Raw genomic sequence first — 22,025 nt, forward strand, 5'->3', positions numbered from 1 at the left:
CACACCTAGAAAGAAGAAGAAAAATGATTTACCGTCTAGCTGCCGGAGAAGGGGAACTTCAACTAAGAAAGAAGAAGAATAAGAAGAATTGCTTAAGTATGGCCATTTTGTGTTTGAATTCTAAACCGGCAAGGCGCTGCTGGATGCTTCTGATCAATAAAACACTAAAAAGCTTGTTTTAAAAAAATTGTTCCCTGGAGGTACTTATTAAATAGTAAACATGCATACAGTAGGTTAGCCTTGATAAATTCAACAGAAAAGTAGTCAGTTATTAAAAAAAATTATAGAACAGTTTCAAAAAAAATACACAATGAAATAGTTAAGCGTACAAGTAATACAAGAAACTAAAATGACCCACATACTTTGGAGCATTCACGCCTTCTGGTTGGACGTCGGGAGAATCCTCGATGGCTTCATTCTCAAATGCTGAAGTAATAGGCGGAAGACTTTGAATAGGGGAAGGCACAAATGCATCTATTTCCATTGGTCTTGTACGAACAACTATAGATTTATCTTTTGAACCTTGTCCAGCAGTGTAAATACACATATTTCTCCATTTGTCCTGTTCAAGGAGAACAAAGAAAGCTTGATGACTATCACATTGAGTCTGAAAAAATTATAAAATAATCCTACTCTGGATGAGAGACTGCCACATTTGTAAATTGGCAGAAGTTGAAATTCCAAACAAGATTAATATCTTAGTTCCATAAGCGAAGATTCGCTGCATATCCCTAACTAGAGTCCCTCCTTTTTCTGATTGAGTTCCTTCAATCTGGAACACTCATTTAGATTGATGTATTGCATTTTAATGATCGAAAGGAAACAAAGCTCGCTCCCTTTTGTATTAAGGAAACACACTCCTAGTAACAGTTTTTTCATAAATGGACAGCGTCCAAACAAATTTTTAATATGTATGTGAAAGAGGCAATGTTTGGACATAAGGCACCAACATAAATAAGAGTTCCATGTTTTGAAAACTGCTCCCTCTATCCCCAGTTTGTAGTCTTACTTTGACCCCACATGGATGTCATGATTATATGTTGGTTTAGAGAAAACTGGGCCCAAACTAGACTCAGAGGTAACTTCTTAAGGTGTGAGTATATTAGGTTTAAAACTGGCTCCATATGACTTTTGAGATTGAAAAGTATTAAGCACTACTTATTTCAGTAATGACTAGTGAATAAAAATAAGAATCATGAGAAAATTGAGCTTGATTTTGGGACAAACAAAAGAAAGGAATGTGAAAATTATTTTAGCAATAAAGCGAAAATATAACATAGATCCCATTCAGAAGTCTATGTTCTTCCCTATGTGGCTCTATGTAAAGGACAAATCGAGGACACTAACAATGAAACTCAAATACTTTGAAGGCCAAGGGGAAGGAAGGTGAGATAACAATTAATTAACAAACCTAATCTTTAGTTGCAATCAAGCCATCACTTTATGAACAACACAGGAAATGAAACTTCAATCTGACTGTATCACCTCCTAATGATTAAGAACGGAGTTGCAATACCCAGAAAGTATGAATCAATAGCCCAAAAATCACACGGTTAAAAGCAGTCCCATGACAGGTGAATACTACTATACTGCATATTCCAAAATAATTGGGACAGAACCGCTATGAAGCCACTATACACATTGTAACCAGGGAAGGATGCAGCATTATAACATCAAGTTCATCTGGACAGTATTTTCGATGCTGTGGTATAAGTACATGTGTAAAATCACTAATATTGCAATAAATAGTAGGTATGAAGCTGTAATTTAAATTTTTAATAGGTTCAATGCTAAGCTGTGGATATTTGCTGATTGTATCAAGGGAAACACATACTCAAGTCCTTTTCAGTTTTCGAGTATAAATTAAGGTTAGCTAATACCTGAACAGAAGATGACATAATAAAAACAAAAAAAACAAGAAGATAACAACAACAACATATCCAATATAATCAATCCCGAGTCTGCCAAGGGTGAACTACCCTACCCTACCCTACCTTGTGAAGGTAAAGAGGTTGTTTCCAATAGACATCCGCTCGAGTTAGCATATCAATTGTAGCGATAGCAAATAACATGATAACTCAAGCAAATCAAACAACAAGTACTACTAAAATGGAAGAAAAACATTAATAATAACAATACCGATAACGGATAACGGGACTAGACAAAGCCCGACTACCTAATAAACTTCAACCCTAATTCTCGATATCCGTATCTAGATCATGATAAAATTATAAACCGGAAACGAAAACAGAAGCTATACAAACCTTGAGGTCGATGTTAGACCGATTAATCAAAATCGGGGCGAATTCAGGATCCCTGATGATGTTCTTCCATCTTCCGCTACCGTGCTTTGTCACACCGGCTTTTAGGGCATCCTCCTCCTCCGACGTCCACTTTACCTTCGGATTTCCCATATCTCTCTATCGCTATTCGCTAATGCTCAAACTTTTCTATTTCTCTATATGTATATCAGAAGAATTAAAGAAATTTCCAGAAAAAGCCCATAGAGTTGAAGCGAGATTTTGTTAATACTGTCAGATTCTGTTGAAGAAACAGATTACATCCTACTCATACTTCTCCTCCCGCCCAAGGACAATTTTAGAGTTATAGGAGTCCCTTTTCACCTTGTTTATTTATTTATATTAGGTGTAATAATGTTTGCTAAGATGAATTTTATTTTATTAATTAAATAAAAGAAATGTTAGTGATGATTCGTATAATATTGAGATTGAAACATTCTTTTCGAGATAATTAATTAACAAAATGTTTTAAAACTACAGTAAAAATTCACTCAATTAATATAATTAAAATCACGAAATATTATTTTTTATAAATGTATTATTTAATGGATAAATTAATATTTATTAATATAAATGGCGTTTCGACGTCGCAAAATTTCATCGGGAATGAAATCTCAGTGAATTTAAATGAATTCACTTGTGAAAATGTCATTCATTAATTGAGTATTTGTTTAATGAGGTTATACTGTAAAACAAAATAAGATAAGAAATATAGAAGATGAAAGCAATAAAAATAGAGAGATAAGAGAGTTTTATTATTCTTTTAAATATTCAAGTGTATTCGATATGAATTCTAATACCTCTATTTATAGTATTACATAAAAGTATACAAAAAGTTAGTCATAAGCATGACCTTGCCCATGAAAGTTATTGAAAAATTAACCGTATAAAGTAATAGAATATCAAGGGAAAAGGTGATAGAGGTGCGGGAATTACTATACACTACGGTGTAATTACACCTTAAAATCGTGGACATCCACATAATATATTTACAACACAAAAGTGATTGTTTCTATTTTTCTAGAATATTTTTGTATTTTTGGGCGTTTAATACTAGAAGTTATTTGTATTGTAGGGGGGTTGGTAAAGTAATATAAAAAGCGAAAAAAAAAACTTGCACAAGGTACTTATCGACCTATAAAAGATTTATGATTAATCTCTTTAAAAGATTTATGACGATATTTAGAGAGTAGAGTTATATGTGTGATGACCATTAGGGTACATATGGTGGAGCTGAGATTCAGTTAATGGATATAGTATAAAAATCAAAAATACTTTTCAGTTTTGATTGGAATACACAAATGACTAGCCCTTAACCAATTTTATCCACATTGATGATAGATAAAATGATGCGACAAATCTTAAATTTGGTATAGTGATGTATGTTATTAGGGAATGACTTAGTTTGAGTGACGAGACCTACGATAGAGTTAACGCTACGCTAAAGATTTGAAGACACAAAGACTATATTTTGGAGTGTAAATGCATTGGAATGGCACGGAGGTGAGACTTAACGTGTTTAAGATCACGAGGTTAAAATACATTTTGATACGTCAATAAATATATACTTTTAGTTTAAAATTGTTAAATTAAAAAATACTTTTACAATTTTAATTCTTTATCAAGTCAAATCCTAACAGTCAAATCCAAACTGACTTAAAGAAATTTCTTGCTTTTTTTCTTCTTCTTTTTTTCTGAATTGCTTTGAATTGTTTTTCTTGACCGGTGGGGTCTATTAAAAACAATATGTTTACCATTGAGGTAGAGATAAAATTTGTCTACGTATTATTCTTTTCAAACCTTGTTTTGTGGACATGCATAGTGTATATCGTTGTTGATGGGTAATTGTTAATATGATGTGATTGAGACATTTTTTGAAAAATCAAAATCATAGCTTATAACACATGTAAAATCAATTAAATTATGAGTACTGAATCGTATCACACTTCACTAAAAAATAAAATATCAAATATCAAATCATATTGTATTATTATAATGTAATTGTGATATAATATTATTAAAAACAAAAAAGGAAATTTAGCAGATAACTATTTTAGTAAATTTAATTATAATTCATAGCTATAATTTGCATATTTACAAATTGTAGCTACAGTTTAAACTATCTAGTTTGTATAATTCTCGAATATGTTGGTATAATTCAGTTATTTTTGTATAAACTCAAAATAACGCATTTATATAATTACATACACTAGAAGTGTAAACAATTATACAATTATATTATATAAACTTTGAACTATACAAAAGTTAATACAAATCATATTATGTAATTTCGAACTATATAAAAGTTATACAAATTTCAAATTATAGAAACGTGTGAATTATACAAAATTAATAAGTTGAGCTACACAATTATAGCTAAAAATAAATCATAAATATAACTAAGACAAATTATAAATATATTAACTAGTATAATTATAGCTAAAAATAAATCACAAATATAACTAAGACAAATTATAAATATATTAACTAGTTAATTATTATATGTTTACTTATACACGTATTCAAAAATTATAATTATCCAATTAAAATTTTCGAATATCGTACCGTTGACCCCTTCAATGTCGATATGCGCATTACTTTAATCCAAGCTTAGATTTGGCGCTATCAGAAACAAATTTTGTCGCACATAGAAGTCGAGGAATGTCACTTTTTAAATTCATGAGCAATTTTCTTCTATGTTTTTTTTGTTTCTACAGACATAACAAAATAAATTTCTAATTCCTTTATTTTAATTTATTTATTGTATTTTAATTTGACATAAAATTTTAAACTAAAAATATATTAAATATATTTCATATTATTAAAATTAAAATATATTATACACTACATGAAAAAACAAATAAAAAATTTAGTTTTAAACGAACATAAAAATAATAAATAAAATAAAATAAAAAATAACATATATTAGACATATATTTAGTAGGGTAAAAGTGACCTTTTTTTTGTGAGATTTTTTAACACCCTAAAAAAAAAAAGGAAAAATCCAATTTCCCCCCAAATATCACAGGGCGTTAAACCCCATGCTTCTTTGCATGCCCATTGCATTTTTGATTGAAATTCACGTTTTCGATCATTGATTTTTGCTCTATCAACTAAAATCTAGAACTAGAATCAGATGATGGAAAAAATGGAGGTGACGGAGAAGATGTGTGCAACAGAGGAAGTAGTTGATGCATTGCTGGAATGTATGGTGGAGCCGTTGTTAGGGCGTAGTTCTTGCAAATCAAAGGAAGTTCCGACACTTGATCAACAAAAATCCATGGCTAAACAGGTACTTGTAGCTTTTTATTTACTCTGTTCATTCATTTGATATGTTTTTATTTGATTAATTCAATTTGATCTTTTTTTTTTTTTGCAATTGAATTCACTGAGTAAAATTGAAAGATTTCTCGACTAGAACTCTGTGTGAGGTTTCTATGCTTTAATAAAATGTGTATGGAATCTCTGAAGTTTTAGACTATTTGGTGTAATAGAAGGAATTGAAAGGAAAATGATAACAAGATAAACAGTGGAAATGAAGCAACATGTAGTAGTGAAAATTGAAGAAAAAGATACTACCTGAATACTATCTAATACTGCTAAATAAGGAAAAGTTGAGAAGAGGAAACTGAATCACTGCCTCTCACACATGAAAGTACGACAACACTTGTCTACCTTTGTACCCTTTATCGTCAACCTCCATACCTTTTCTGTCTAGAGTCATGTCCTCAGTGAATTAAAGACGCGTCATGTTTTGCTGTCTAATCACTTCTGCTAATTCTTTTTCAGTCGACCTCTACCCCTCCTTAGACCTACTATAGCCAACCTCTCACACCTCTTTCACATGTCCAAACTGTCTCACTCCCACTTCCCTCATCTTGTTTAGCACAGAAGCCACTCCCACCTTCTCATGCATAATCTTATTGCTTATCGTATCTCTTCTAGTATGTCCATTTGTTTGATAAGGTCATTATTTTAGGCTTCCAGGCCTTCATCTTTTTATTACTTTTGAGTATTTAATAACTGCAGAAGTGTGCGAGTTTTAGAATATTACATGTGGTTTTAAATCTAAACATTCAACACAAACTTATCCATACACATTTTTCTTTTCATCTGTATACTCTAAACTTCTATATCTCATGCAATTGACTTTGGGGAAAGATCTTCTGTGATGGGGATGGGTGGATTCTATGTAAATGACTCTAGGGGAAGTGAGCTGCATTATGATTGAATTTAGATTAATCAGTGAGCTAGAATACTCAAGCATGGTATGGAAGTTGAGTAATAAAGGTCATGATATTTTTTGGTTAGTGAGAAACCTTCTTGCAAGTGCTATGGTATGTTTGTTATGCTCTACTTAATCCATTCTTCTACTGGCTGCTGATGTTGGCAGGTGGGTGCTGTTGTGTTGCTCTACAACTACTACTACAGGAAGCAACATCAAGATCAGAAAATAGAGTTTCTTAATTTTGCATCATTTTGCCAATTAGCTGTAGTTCTGAAACCAACTTTGATGACATATATGAAATTAATGCATCGATCAGTATACACAGACGTTGACAATTTGGAAAGCCAACTTTCACTCACTGAGAAGGAAATCATGAGGGCATGTGATATATCTTCAACGCTGGATGATGCAGAAGTTGTTCCGCTATCACAGAAATGGCCTACTTCCAAAGTTGCTGTATTCTTAGTTGATTCAAGGAGGGAGAATTGCTTGCTCATGCATAGTTCTATGACCTGCGCAGTTTGGTCCATTATTGAGAAACATCTTGATGTCTCTTCAAGTTATCTTTTTGATTCGAAGTGCATAAGCAAAAAGAAAAAAACTAACATGTTTTCAACCAGTCTTCAGTATGCTGATGGATCATCGCTCCAAGATCTTGCACTTTCCGCTGCCACAGAAGCAACAGGTATATGCTTAATGAGGAATCAAAATTCTAGAGTTTTAAGTTCTCAAAATTTGCCTTTGGAAGTGATTTTCTCCTTTCCCACCAAATTGGGTTTGAACTAATCTTTCCTGTGGTGCCTGTTTTTTCTATCAGTACTATGGAAGTAGTTCTTTTGGTTTGTTTGTGCTGCCTATCAGTACTAAGCAAGTGGTTCTTGTGGTTTGTTTGTGAGAAGTGATGTCAATCGTGGTTCATGTTGTGAAAAGATGTTTCATGCACCTGCCACTCAATGCTACAATAACTACATTTTATTTCTTTTAACTACAATCTCTCTCTCTCTATATAAAGTAGAATATGAAAACGGTGATGTGGCACCTCTCAATGGCCATCATTATTATTAATCTATTTTGTCAAATTTTTAAGCTTTTATCTCATTTTCCCAAATTAAAAATAAAATATATTCATGATATAAAAGGATGAAAAGAAATTTTCATTATTCTTACAACCTTGCATTAATCTTCTTTTAGTACGATTCTTTTATCATCATAACACCTAAAATAATTAATGTCATATTCATGACATTATTTGTTATTTCATATCGTAGTCCTATAAATAGAGACAATAATAATCATATTAGCATTTTAATTTGTTACGGTGCTTATTATATTCATATTTCGGTTGACTTGAAAAATAGGATGAAGACTATTGAATGATGATTGACTTATGGGAGTAGATGTCGACCAGAACTCGGAAGATTGTATATTGATCTCAATTTTTAAAAATGATTATGATTGTAAAAATGACGTCGTATTATTTACTTTTTTTATGCTTTCTCTCTATAATTACTCTTCATTTTATATTTTATATGAATTTTTTATTATCGTAAGTCTATGATTGCTTTTCTTTCAAAATATAACTCACGATTTTGTTGAAAGTTTACTAACAAACCAAATATTTATATAGATAGATAGAAATGAGAGATACATATAGTAATATTTAATTTTAAAAGATGATATCTTATCATCTTTTTTTTGAGGCAGAATCTTATCATCTTTCATAACCGCGCGAAGCGCAGATAAGTTCACAACTACATAATACCAAGGAAGTTGAGGTGGTTTTATGAATCATCACTGTTTATGTCGTTCCAATTAAGTCCGTCTCAGTTCAATTTTATAAAATAAAATGTTCCACCAGGACTAGAGGTCAAATTATTTTTTATGAATATATACGAGATGGTGAATCTCCTTGACTTCTTCGTGTGTTTGCTCTTTTACATTTTGAATCTTAGTGAAAACTGTGGTTCTGCCACGTACAAAGACCTCAAGTTAATTTACAATAATAACTTAGTTGACAATCATTTTTTTCTTGATGTTTAATGATTTTTTTAATGTATAGGGGTCTGGGCAAAAGGTAATCAGTTCACGTGAATCCATTGGTTGTGTTCTAGATCTGTCACTGCCCCCATGGGTTCTCTATCTTTGAGTTATAGGAATCTTCCTTACATTTATTTTGTTTGTCTGAAAAATACTCTCAAGTTTGGTTTGATTTTTTCTGTAGCTAGCTGGATTGATCTGTAATTGTTTTTATTCCACTAGAATCAGTCATGATTAGTAACTTTTTCTGCCTTTTGATCTCTTTGAAGTAATTAACTCTGCTACTAGTATACTGATTAGTATCCTATCTTTTAAGCAACCATATATTTTTCGCTTAGCCAAAGGCAGCTTCATATGTAATGTTGGAAATATTGCCATAATACTTCAGTTTATGTGCTGTAATATATGTAGAATGACTAAATATTTCATGTAATTTGCATTTGAAACAGGCATCAATAGAAGTGATCTGGTTGTCCTAGAGAGCCACCTTGTATATTCCTTAGATAAAGAAAAAGCATCCACGCAATTATATCTTGTACAATCCACTAAGTTGGTGAATGAAGGCTTTACGATTTCTATTCGCCGCATCCTTGAAAGGTTAGTTCATTTCTCTACATATTCAAGTACATGCTTCAACAAATTAACGGCAAAAACAATGATAAACTGGACCTTTAAAACCAAATACATCTCTTTCAAATGTGAGTCTTGTTACCAATATTGATGCATAATATATAAATCTTTAATGTGCTCGTAGGAGATCCAATTTTGCATTTTTTATCAAGTAAAATTATTTTCATTCATAAACATGGTCAAACTAGGCGTATTCAAGTGATATAGTAAAAGGTAAAGATTCTACAGAATATGATTCACTACAAATTCCATCCAATCGTCTAATACAATAAGGAATTTTTTAGTTACACCTAAAGAAAATAAAGAAACGGAGACTACTCCTCAACTGAGTGAAACTTGACTCTACACTTTCAAAAGCTCTCCTTTTTCTCTCTCTCCACTCCACCCATACTAACGCATGTGGAACCACGTTCTAAGCCCTTTATCTCCTCCTCCTCCTTCCACTTTTCTAGCTGAACATCAAATCTTCACAGTTTTTGACATCGTCCAAGGAGTGCCAAACCACCTAAACATATCCCACCATAGTTTCACGGTTTGCCACAATAAAGTAAAAGATGATCCAAATCCTCACCCGCATGTAACACCAACTGACGCAAGCAACTTTTCACTTTCTAAGATTTTTCGCTATCAAGATCACCCCTTTATTGGCCAAGTGAAGAGACTGTCCTTTCTCTGCACCTTTGGAACCCATATTGCATTACATGGGACTTCAACCTCCTCCCTAAATTATAGTTTCTCATCGAAGTACTTCATGCTGACGCTCCATTGTTTCCCAAGCCTCACCGCAAAACGTCGAGATTATTCATCGGATTGTCTATGCAATAAGGCTAACAGTATTTGAAGCTCATTCACTGCCCAATCTTGAAAATCCCTTCTAAATCTCAAGTCCCAAAAAGTCTCTCCATCGTGTGTCCCCCTAATTTATTGAATTGTAGCATCAAATCTTTGATTCGAACGCCTCTCATTTTGTAGGAGTTGTGACAGGCTTCCACCGCGCCAAGTTAAAGTTTCTTGCCCCATTTGCTGCATCCCAAAGAAATCTTGTCCGAATCTTTTCCAGCTTTTTGGTGACCACAGTTGGAGCCTGAAACAAAGACATGTTGTTAGTTGGTATGCTCGATAATGTGCTCTTTATAAGCACTTCGTTCTACTTTTGGACATTTATCTTTTCTGCCACCCTGCTAGTCTCTTTTCAACACTCTGAAAACCCGGTTTTCACACCGCATGATCCTTGTTCGAAGTACCTAACGATACTCCCAGGTATGTAGTCGGAAGAGTACCAACCCTACAATCCAATACTCGAGCAAGCAATCCAAGATCATTCACCTCTCGAACAGGAACAATCTCACACTTCCTCAAATTAATTTTATGACCTAACACTACCTGAAACCAAATGAGAGCTTTTCCTAATCCAGTTGGGTCTCAACTGCATCACAAAGAAACATGGTATCATCAGCGTTCGTAGCTCCCTCCCATCAGGCTGGTTACAACGAATGAGGCATCCATACTTTTTTTGAATTCACCTCTATCTTGGAACTCAACTATAGTATTCATCACATCATTTTGCACTTATATGAGCATAATTCAATTATGTTGATTTATTGATGTGCTAAGTAGCCTGATAAGTGCATTTCATGGATTAAGGATCAAATTTTGTAAGGAATTGATCTCTCCTTAGTTTATTTCATAATCTGTTAGAAAAGCTCAATTTTGCATTTCATAAATGAATATTGCTTTAAATTTTATTTTTTAGTATTATAAATATTGCTCCAATGTCGACAAATGACTGATTTTCCCCTGAATCTTCTTCTGGAGTAGCTTGCAGGGTCCTTTAATCAAGAAAAAATCATGTGGATGGTCGGTTGCTCCAGCTGTTGAGTATTTTCACTTGCTTCCCTACCGAGAGATTTTGTCGAATTGGCATTCTAGGTAGAAGTTGCATCTGATTTCTTTTGTTATTTCTTTTCCTTTTTGTGGTGCAAAATGTTTAGTCGAACATCGCCCTCTAGTCTCTGCAGCGAATTGCTTTTTATTTTTCAATTAATATGCTCCAAGATGGAGCATACCTGCTTTCCTTCCAGTAGAAACTATCCTATGATTATCTTTCTCTGTTTCACAAACTCGATAATATTTCTATTCTGGTGGCATCGCAAGTGTCTTCCTGTGCTTTGACTGGTGGTGCAATCTGTTTAGCATGATGTGTATCAGTATATAGAAGCTGCACAGGGTTTGCATGTAATAAGTGTATAGTCTTCCAGTCAGAAGTGGTATTTTTGGCCTTGTTCTTTGTTTGGGCCCTTTTCCCTGGGGCGTTGAAATAATTATGTATTGCTTCATTTGGGCCCAAATTAGTTGGACCCTTTACTCCTGAATCACTAGCTTCATTGGGCCTGCTTACTTTTGCCATTGAAGTACAGCAGAAGCACGTGGGTGGTCAGATAATTTCTTGTTTATTTCCTATATATCTAGTTTCTGCTCTTTTAAAAGTATCTTGAGGAGGATATTAAGCATAATTCCTTTTTTGTTGTAAATGGAATTCTCATCACAGGGAGCAGTTGTCAAGTGGCTTGCAAGATCTAAATGTAGAAGTGGTAGCTGCCCATGCATATGATATACATGTGGGAGGTAGCTCCTGTAAGAAAGAAGTAAATCAGGTGAAAACTAACTCCTACAGTAACTACACTATAAGGAATTCCAAGAGATGCACCTTTTTCAAAGAAAGCTGGTGATAAATCACTTGTTTATCCAATTGGCTTGGTGGTCCTCATCAAGTACGTTTGGATGACTGATGTGATTATCATTCAGGCTGAGATAAAATCATAACAATTTTCAGCACTTACTATCACCAAATGAATCCTTTAGTGCTTTATATGCTCTTTTCTGTTTAATGTAGTACATGTGGAACTTTCTTCAATTATTTTCCCATCTAATAGTAATATTTTATCATAATTATTTTTCTATTTATGGTGGAATGGAGTAGAGGGTGAATGATAGGATGATGCCTATTAGACTAGCTGTGGGAGGTCTGACCTTTGACACAGTGCATAAGGGTTTGGACGACAAGTTCAAGAAGTGGTTTTGGGAGGATTTGGATGAGGTTGTGGGAGGTATCCCACACATCAAGAAGACATTTATGGGAGGTGATTTTAGTGGTCATATAGGGAGCACTTTGAGGGGTTACGATGATGTGCATGGTGGTTTCTACTTCGGGGATAGGAACGAGGGGGTTATTGCGCAAAGGTTGTTGACTTTGTCATTTCTAACTTGAGTTTTCAGAAGAGGAACACTTGGTGACCTACCGTAGTGCGGTGGCTAAGACCCAAATAGACTACCTACTTCTTAGGAGGAGAGATAGAAGTTTATGTAAGGACTACAAGATTATCCCGAGCGAGAATCTAACAACCCAACATAAGAATTTGTTTAGATATTTAGAGTAAGAGGAAGAAGAGGGTTGTAAATGTGGAGGCTTGACAATGCCAAAGCTTTGGAGTTGGGAGAAGTTGATAGCTATGTGAGCTTGGGGGAGTAGTGGCCCAGAAATAGCATGTGCACTAGGACAACTAACTGCATCAGATAAGCAATAGCTTCTTGATATTAGTGCGAGTGTAAAAAGGAGTCTACTGCAGTTTCCTAAAGACAAGACACAAGTTTTTAGACAGTGAGACATTTACAAACATAACCCGTGTTAGATTGCTTAAGTTTACTTTTAAACTATGTGTCGCTGAAGTATTAGAAAACAAGAAAAGTGTCATCCTAAATGTTATATTGCTAGAGCTACATAGAAAACAAATGACACCAATTCAATTGATTATGTATAGCTTACAAAATGTTGTAGTTTCCTTCAAAAATTTCAATTATTCATTACTTACATATGGTTTTAAAGTTCAATTGAAATGAAACGTACGTGCAACCCACATTTAGTCTAGAGACTAGTAATAAAAAAAACTAGGAGGAAAAAGAAGCATATAAGATGCTCCAAACTTCAAAAAAAGCAAGTCAATGCTCACTTGGGCATACGTGCATCTTCTCTTCACATGTCCAAACATCAAATTTCCTCTCTTTGTCCACCACTGTCCACCACGAAGTCTAGTCCCCCGCCTTATCTTGAAAAAACATTGAATTCATGATAACTTGATTGATAAAAAATGAAATAACTACTCATTTTAAGTTAAAGGCCTCTTGTTTGATTAAATGACTGGACTATGCCATGTTATACTTTCTTAGTAAAAGGGCATTTTTAGCCCTAAAAATAAAATTGCGGCCATTTTTGAACCATAAGGTGGAAGGAGGGAATCTTTATTACGGTTAAGGACAATTTTTATCCTTTTACGCATGACGTGTTTAAGACCATAAGATTAAAGTGCATTTGGTACATTCTACATATCTGTAGTTCAAAATCACAGGATTCAATAGTCCTCTTTACTTTTTTAAACTCCATGCCAAGTCAAAACAGTCAAACAAATTGAAATGGAGGAAGTAATAATTTCTGAGTAATAACTTTTAATTACCTGCAAGTTTTGTTATCACATCATGCTTTCAGAGTCAATTTTATGGACGAAAATGTTTGTGAGTATTCAATATTCAAGCACGTCGACAGGAAAATGTGGCTCCACCCATGATTAAGTTGTGCATTACTGATTTCAATGATGAAAAGATTGTTGAAGCGAAAAGAAGAAGAAATATGCAAGGAGTCTCTGCAGTAGGCCTGTCTCAGTTGGGTTCCCAACAATCTGTGGATGGAGTAACCACTTTGGCTTCAAAGGAATATGCAATATCACAATCTGCCTTGACTGTTCTTCGCTGGAAAAGAGAGAAACTGGTAACTGCCTCTGATATTGTTACTCTTCCTACGTCTTCCTAGGTGCATGCCATTTCTAGTTTACATGTTGACAATCTTTGATTCTATGGTTAATAAATATGGCTGCTCGTTTCACTTTTGAAAAAATTGTTAATGTTGGATCTGAATTTGCAAATGAAACTTTGCGTATTACATTTTCTGGACCTCCTAAAAAGAGAATTTGCCCTAGTTGATCTGACAAGTGACTAATATCCTATTCCCTTTCGATGATTTCTTTCCCCAATTTTCCTTGACGAACTCTCGACTCGTTTTCAAGAATGTTCCCTTCATCTCACGACCACCAAGATAGGCATAGTAATTCAATCTTTTAATCACCCATTTTTTGAAAACCATTTTTGGGGGCTTCCGCCTTACACTCGGAGGATTGGATTGCCTGAATCACGAGTCTTATATACCATGTTAAGATTACCTCATATTGATAAAAAGTCGAGAGACCAACTTTTTATGAAAATCTTATTAAAAAGGCGAGCAGCCCTTAAACAAAAAGGCCCCGCCTCCTTTGAGCCTACTGCCCCTTTTCCTATACCTGGTTACTTCTCGCTCATTTAAGTATACTTCGTTTCCCAGGACGAGCAAATCCTTTCTTCCTTCTAATTGATAAGAAAACTGTTTTTCTTTTCCCTCAGGTTTAGATTTTATTTTACAGTTATTTGTTTTCTGCATGAAGCGTCTGTTAACCAACTTGAGGAATCAACTGAAAATTTCTCCTGTTAGTTGTCCTGAGTTTGAGGGTTGCCCATGAGAAGCTTTTGACTTTGGTTGGGATTTTGGTCTCTTAATTTAGTTTCCAAGCCCATTAATCTATCGTTCCATTTGATGTGCACAGCCTACTATATCCTTCCTTCATAGTTTGGATTCCTTTTCCAGAGCTACTCCATCTTAAGCTATGTGGGACTAGAGGATACATTGAAACTCCTTCAAGTACTTTAAATAAATCAGTAAGCTCATTTAGTTCCCAGTCCTATATGTTCCTCCTGAAGTGAGGAACCCATATTTCACCTACTATGTTTTGTGCCACTGAAGAGTCAGGGTCAGAAGCTAAGTGATAGTGGTTAGAATGGGAGGTTCTGAGGGGTTGATTGTTAAGCCACCTGTCCTACCAGAATTTTGAATGTTTTGCCATTTCCTGTCCTGAAGGACACCTCTTGAAAGAATTCATCTTTCAGGTTGTTATCATACTTCCAAGGTCCAACTCCATGTATTCTGTTTTGTTTTCCTTTTGTCCTGACTCCCGTATTTGGCGGTCACAACCTCTTCCCATAAGCTTGCTAATTCTTGAGCATATTTCCACCACCATTTCATTAGCGGACTCTTGTCGTGCTTATACAACTCTCTAATTCCCAGTACTCCCTGTTGCTTTGGCATAAGCAGATTTTACCACTCACTAGATGGATCTTTTGGCCTTCATTGTTCCCCCTCCATAGGTCCAGAGGAAGGACCTTCTGATTTGTCTAGTTGTTTCTGCACCTTGAACAGTGACATGATGTAGGTGGGAATACTGTCAAGAGAAGACGTTGCATCGTCCGTCTTTTCTCATTTTTTTCTCCGGAAATTCATTCGAGACATGTACTGCTTTGAACTTTGCACTTACAGGAAGACCCAGGTAAGTTGTTGGAAATGAGCCCAATGCCACAACCCATAATGGTAGCTGTTCACTCCCACTTTTCTATTTCTTATGTATTTCTATTTTTGCGTGCTGTGTATGATAGAGGTGGTGGTATTCCTGTTCATGCTCAACATTGGACATGGAAGACCATCTGTGTGAAGGTTTAAGGAAGTTCACATTTTTAGTTTTCTCGATATGGTGATAGAAATGGTAGAGAACTGTGGATTATGATTTAGGCCCCTAATGTGCCGTCAAATTTTGAGATATTCACTTTCTTCCTATATTACTTTCAGCATTATCAGCTACGCATTTTGGAAGACGAGATTGCTTTGTGTAATAAAACTATTCAGGCAGAATTAAACGGTACGATCTTTTCTCCATTGCTAGCGTGTTTCATCTGAATTAATGAATATTAGATTTTTATAAGGCAGGAAGTTCTTTTGTTTCCTTTAAGGCATTACATAGATTGATGTGCGGCTGTTAGAATGAGTAAAAAGCAACAAACTGCCAGTTGAAGGTTCCATGTATCATCAGTTTTTTTCTTTTTCTTTTTTTGTTCTCATATATTCTTGTATTGCTATCTATCTTTTTATTTACAACTTGAAAAAGTCAGAAATGAAACTTCCCTTCTCGTGTTTGTTTTCCTGTTTGCTCTTCTTCAAGGATCATATTGTTCCTTACGAGTTGGTAAGGGTTTGTTTTTCTTGTTTTCCTGCCACGACAGTAGTATTTTGTTCTTCAAAGGAGGAAAGAAAATTTGATTATTCCTCAAGTAGTTATCTTCAATCAAACTCTGTTCCTTTTAGAGACGCAGGCCCAACATGGATCTAAAAGTTGCATTTTTGATAAGTTTCAAAATTTAATGAGATAAATCGAGACCTATTTGTTTCTTAAAAAAATGATAAATAACGAAAGGAAAATCTTTTATTAGAAATTGCTGACATGTTTGTGTCACTTTAATTGGAACTGAGAAAAAGAATGGGCGGAAACTATTGTGGTACCTTTTCTCTTATGACAGGTGACATTATCTGTTGCTAATATTTGATGTTTCAATACCCATTATGATACTTTATGTCATCCTTCGGGAGACTTTTCAGTTGGATAGCATCAGTTTAATACAATTGGACTGGGAACTGTCAGCATGATTTCCTACTTAATATGTATGCAGGGGGTGAAAATGAAGCTCTTATAGATGGCTGTAATGACATGTGTATAGAAGACGAAGGCAGTACCAATCAACTGGTAGAAGACTCATGTACTATTCAATATAGCAAGGGAAAAAGATTGTCCGAGGCTATTCTTACTTTGCAAAACCGATGTCAGGCAAGATGAGGCATCCAAATTTGACACATTATTTTTTTTGCTTTCCTTATTTTCTGTCTGTTTTGTTTTTTCTTCTTGAGAATGGTAACCGTTAATCTCTATATCCACATGTATACTACATCAGAATATGTTGTCCCCCTTCAAAAGTATTACAACTTACAACTAGATCACCTATTTGTTGCTTTTCCTACAAATACTTTAGAACATCAAAGTAATCTTCTATTTAAGCTAACAGTTCCTGTTTAAACCAGAAGTAATAAAGAGCTAAGCAATTCGTCTTGAACCTCTGCTAATTGCTCTGCTTGTCCTCAAAACATCTTTTATTTATTTCTCTCCATACTGTCCACCAAAAACATGCTGGGACAATTCCATATCTTCTCCTTTTATGCTCCCTGGCTTCACCTACCTAATCTTTCCCAGGCTGATGAACATCTTCCATAGCTGATCTGTCACTTGCATGTAAAAAAAGATGGTCAAGTCTTAGCTTGCTCCCCACATAAGAAGCATCTAGAGCATAGGTAAAACCTCTTTTGTTCAGATTCTCAGGGGTCTATGCTGCTTCCTTTGCCAAAAGTCAGGTAAAATAGTTCACTTTATAAGGAACTTTTGTTTTCTAAATCGTCTTCCACGAGCAACTTTCCTACTGAAGATTTGATGAGTTTAGGTCCTTATATGCTGTACTAACAGAGAAGAACAGCCCTTTGATATCTTTCTCCCATACCATAGTATCCCTTTCCCCAGATAAGCTATTGAAAGGTGAAAACTGTGTTGTAGAAGGCTGCTATTCTTTCCATTTTGCTATCATTCAAATGTCTTCAGTTCGTCCTCTGTTATTGGAAATTTTCTTCATGTTTGATATTTCTAAGATTTCCTTTCCAATATATCGGAATTCATTATTGAGACACATATTAGACATGCTTGTTTTATTGAACTAAGAAAGATGGAAGTACTTGTTTTGGCTTGCATGCATTTTTTTGTTCCTTGTATAAAATTCTGTATTCGGTCCGCGTATGGCATAGTGAAAACTTTCAACTGGTTATTTTTTCCCGAAATCAATTCACTGTTTTACATGTAAAATTTTGGGCTAGCTGTGTTTGCTAAACTAGTTCAGCTGTCAATACGCGACTCATGACTTGAAAAGAAGATAGCAGTATTTTCCAGTATGTTAATTTTAGATGATCCAAGAGTTGAGCCATAATTTTGATCTAATTCCTAAGAATCTGAAATCTTCCTTACTTATTTGGTCCAGTTTGACCTCTTTAGTTCCTCCATCCTTACTTATTTGGTCCAGTTTGACCTCTTTAGTTCCTCCATCATTTTCTTAAGCCAAATCATCTCATAGATTCCAGGATCAACCTTATGCTTGGTGTCCAAATTATATTTAGGGTTATGGTTTTCAAACTAAATGAACAGCTCATGTGTGGTTAGGGCTATCCCAAGGCTGTAAAACCCTCCAAGTCGACCACTCTGATATTATTCTTATCAAGGGAAAAAACACATTCACTCACATTCACTCCATAGGAAAAGAAAACCACTCTGACATTATTCGGTGCTTGTTTTTGACCGTAGCTTAATTGAAGTGTGTATCTATGAGCTTGAGGCGATCAGCAGACTGAGAAAGTCAAGTGGAATGTATTTATATTTGATTAATGAACATTTTATTGATGACGGACAGCACCAATACAATACCAGTGTATGTCAAGGTTAATAAGAGTGCAAGAAACTGAGTCACTTTGCTTAACATGTAGTGAACTGAGGAAGTCAAGTGAAGTATATTCATATTCATCTAAGCCAAAAATCTATCCAAAAGATATATGTATAATGTTGATTTACAAATATAGTATTTGGTTTATAATTCTCAAAAAATAAATAAATATAGTATTTGGTTATATTAGTTGTCTAACAAATACATAAAAGATGAATGTGATTCTCCCACAAATGCTTTAGAAATGATGTAATTTCACATTCCTGTAGTGAATTACTTATCCTAAAAGTATTAGTCTCTTTTCTTCTTTGATCCAATTTATACTTGTTGGATAATTGTAAAACACATGCATTTATGTTTGAATTCTATGTCAGCAGCAACTGGATCAATTCTGCTGCAGGAATAATTGGGTATTGCCAACATATCAAGTCTTTCCACTTGAGGGTAAGATGTTAAAGCTTTGCCATGTACCTCAAAAGTCTATATATTTTATATCAATTAGGATACATGCTACTGTGCTATTGATGGAAATGATTGGACATTTGATGAGATCTAGCCTAGGAAAAAATTATATTCTAAACTTTTGACCATTTTCCATCCAAATTTTTTCGTATTTGTTTGATTTTGATGAATCAATGGATCTTGGGCCTAACTTAACCTCAATAGCGCTCATGAGGGAACGATTGCTCGTGACCTTGTAAGGAGAGATCACAACTCATTCCCTCAACCAATGTTGGACGTAACACACCCCTATACACCTAGTACTGGACAACTGGAGCATGGAGAACATAAGGCGTCAAGAAAGTAGTCAGTCCTTGTGAGGACACTCTTTTTTCTTGGTGAGAAATTAGTAGGAGAAGAGAAGAGAATTCCCTCAAGCTAATGGGGTTAAATAGGGGTTAAATAGTGGTTACAAGGGGAGGGATGCTCTGTCGGGGAGAAGCTATTGTTCCTTTACCATCTTGCAGTTGGTTAAGGGGCTGTATTACAGGCAATGTAGTTATCAATTGCCAAATGGTATAGCCCCTCCACTAGAAGGCTTGTCGTAGACTTGATTAAACCTCTCAACTTCTAATGTTTTTTCTTTCTTATTGTCATCTCAATTAACCGAGCACTCCAATTCTAAGATGTCTCGCGATGTTGGGCTAATCCTTGTCAGTGTTTGCCCCTGTTAAGGTGGATTTCTTGCCAAGGTCATTGTAAGAGCTGCTGATTCCAAAGTTGTCAGTAGAAGCAAGATCTGTGAGAGTCCGCGCGAAGCAAGGGAATCCGCTGCTGCGCACGTGATTTCAAGCTTTCAAAAGTGAGAGTCCGCGTGAAGCAAGGGAGTCTGCTGCTGCAAACATGAATGCAAGGAGTAGCTCCGTGGTAGTTCAGAATCCATAGCTTTGCAAGGCTATGGCTCTTTGCAAGTTGTACAAAAGATCGAATCCGTCTCGCCATTTTCCCGTGTAAACTCAACTCAAGACATGTACTCATAAGTTAAACTATGTAAGAATGTGTAAACTTATCGATTCTAGTTATGAAGAAATACCAACTGTCGTCGACTCTTCAATAATGCTCAGCACCAAATAGATATTGGCGCCTATAAGTAGTTGTGTGTCCATCTACGTAGTATATCAACGATGCCTAATATAGGATCAGGTTGGATAAACGGGGCGTGAAAGATAACGAAGCCAATCCCTTTCAAATTTCAACTGTGTCCCAACTAAGAAAGTAAAAATAGCAATATCATAGTAACACCATCACTTTTTATTTTCATTTTGCTTATTCAAAGGCAAATTTGAGTTTTTCCTTTTTAGATGTCTGAATGGAGTTGAGTAGTGGGAGCAGTTAATTCCTTATATTTTACGGCAGTTACCAGACTCTGGAAAATTGTTAATGATTTTTGAAAGCTACTGTAAGAACCCACCTTTATGTAGTATAATTTGTATCATGTTTTATAATGTAAAACAATACAAGAAGAAATTATCTAAACAAACTTTGCCATTAGGAAGAAGTTTGGGTGCACTTCAAAATTGCAAGTGTCACCATACTAGTATTTAAGTTTAATGACAATTCATTTTGGAATGAGATATTTCTCATTACTCCCTCCGGATTTATATGTGTGATTTGATCTTCGCTCACTATATTTTTCAAAATCATTAACCCAATGTAAATGAATTGACACAATGGAAAAAGATCCCTTAATTGTCAAGAAATCTAGTAAAGATAAAAATCAAATGAAAAATATTTGACACATAGCCCAACAGAGGAAGTAATTAACATCTCTGATTTGAACTTAAATTCGAGCGGGAACTTCCACCATGCGAAGACATAGACCACTAAATCAAATTGAAGTGAAGTTGATGCTTTCTGCTCCCATTTCACAATCAACTCGAAAGAAAACAAAGCCGAACATATACGAAACAAAGACAGGGATGCTTATGTAACACCACTGAGAGAAAAACTTACTTTCTTTAGTCCAATATCAATCAAATTCAAAATCTAAGAACAGATGACATAACACACAACGTATGTTGCATACGCATAATCTGCTCTAAGTGGTAAGTACTAAAGGCTTGTTTCTTCTCCAGAATATCTCATTGTGTCAAGTCTGCTAAACATCTTCTATGCTACACGGTGTGTGAGCATACATGGCCTCTCATAGCATTTTCATAACGAATCTGAGAGGGTCATACTCCAATCCAAGGACAACTTCAGTCTCTTGTATCCCTTTGAACACTGCAAGGACCTTTACATGAGAGCTCGAATGAGCAGTACAAAGAATGGAGCAGTGATATTGTGTAGGAATAGTATGCGGGGAACTGTCACAGCCAGAGAAGGTGTCAACCAAGGTTGTGGTGATATGAGGTGACTTGGGGGGAAGGGGGAGGGGGAATCTGGCAAGAGGGAGGAAACAAAGATTGGCTGAGAAGTGTTGGAGCAACTGAGAGTTGCAACTAATTGGTGGTGGTATTGTGATAAAGAACCTCAAATACAAAAAAGACAAAAACCAAGGGAACGTGGTAGCCAAACACAAGCTCGAAACAAGAGAACCAAAGCACACACAACTGTTTTAGTAGAAAATGGTATCAAAACAAATTCTTCCTCTTTATCCTATTTTGTACATAATTCCAAGTCTTAACACTCTTTTTCATATCCAAAGTTCAACACAATCTTTTTCAGAATGAAATCTAACACAATCTTAGCAGCACTAGCTCATGAAATTCAGTCACTTAAAAATTATTGATAAAAACTGCCATCAGAAGGGGTGAAACTCAGAATCCTTTCAAAGTCCCATCCTTTGCTTATCCAAGGCATGAAACTCAAAGCCCTTGCGCAATTACCCAAACATC

At 35.0% G+C, this 22,025-nt stretch overlaps 2 protein-coding genes across 3 annotated transcripts in view; one reads left to right on the top strand and one right to left on the bottom strand.

Annotated features, from left to right (window-relative positions):
• LOC107014886 (single myb histone 4) overlaps positions 1-2,611 on the bottom strand; it is a 7,256-nt gene extending 4,645 nt beyond the window's left edge. Inside the window, exons 1-2 of the mRNA XM_015214998.2 lie at positions 2,265-2,611; positions 363-562 (exon numbers count right to left, since the gene is read on the bottom strand). Coding sequence (XP_015070484.1) covers positions 363-562; positions 2,265-2,414 — 350 coding nt within the window. The 5' untranslated portion in view covers positions 2,415-2,611. The remainder of the gene's footprint in view (positions 1-362; positions 563-2,264) is intronic.
• Positions 2,612-5,275: 2,664 nt separating this feature from the next.
• On the top strand, positions 5,276-20,245 carry LOC107012681. Of its 2 annotated transcripts, XM_027916003.1 has the most exons (11): positions 5,276-5,592; positions 6,694-7,213; positions 9,015-9,162; positions 10,168-10,305; positions 11,014-11,124; positions 11,744-11,849; positions 13,793-14,014; positions 15,953-16,022; positions 16,828-16,982; positions 19,065-19,131; positions 19,864-20,245. In XM_027916003.1, the coding sequence occupies exons 1-11, from the start codon at positions 5,437-5,439 to the stop codon at positions 19,992-19,994; spliced, it is 1,824 nt and encodes a 607-aa protein (XP_027771804.1). In that variant the 5' UTR covers positions 5,276-5,436; the 3' UTR covers positions 19,995-20,245. The 2 variants fall into 2 exon arrangements, with proteins under 2 accessions (XP_027771804.1, XP_015068075.1); XM_015212589.2 differs by lacking the exon at positions 10,168-10,305.
• Positions 20,246-22,025: the final 1,780 nt, after the last annotated feature.

Source organism: Solanum pennellii, chromosome 3 (assembly GCF_001406875.1).
Source record: "Solanum pennellii chromosome 3, SPENNV200".
Taxonomy (NCBI): Eukaryota; Viridiplantae; Streptophyta; class Magnoliopsida; order Solanales; family Solanaceae; genus Solanum; species Solanum pennellii.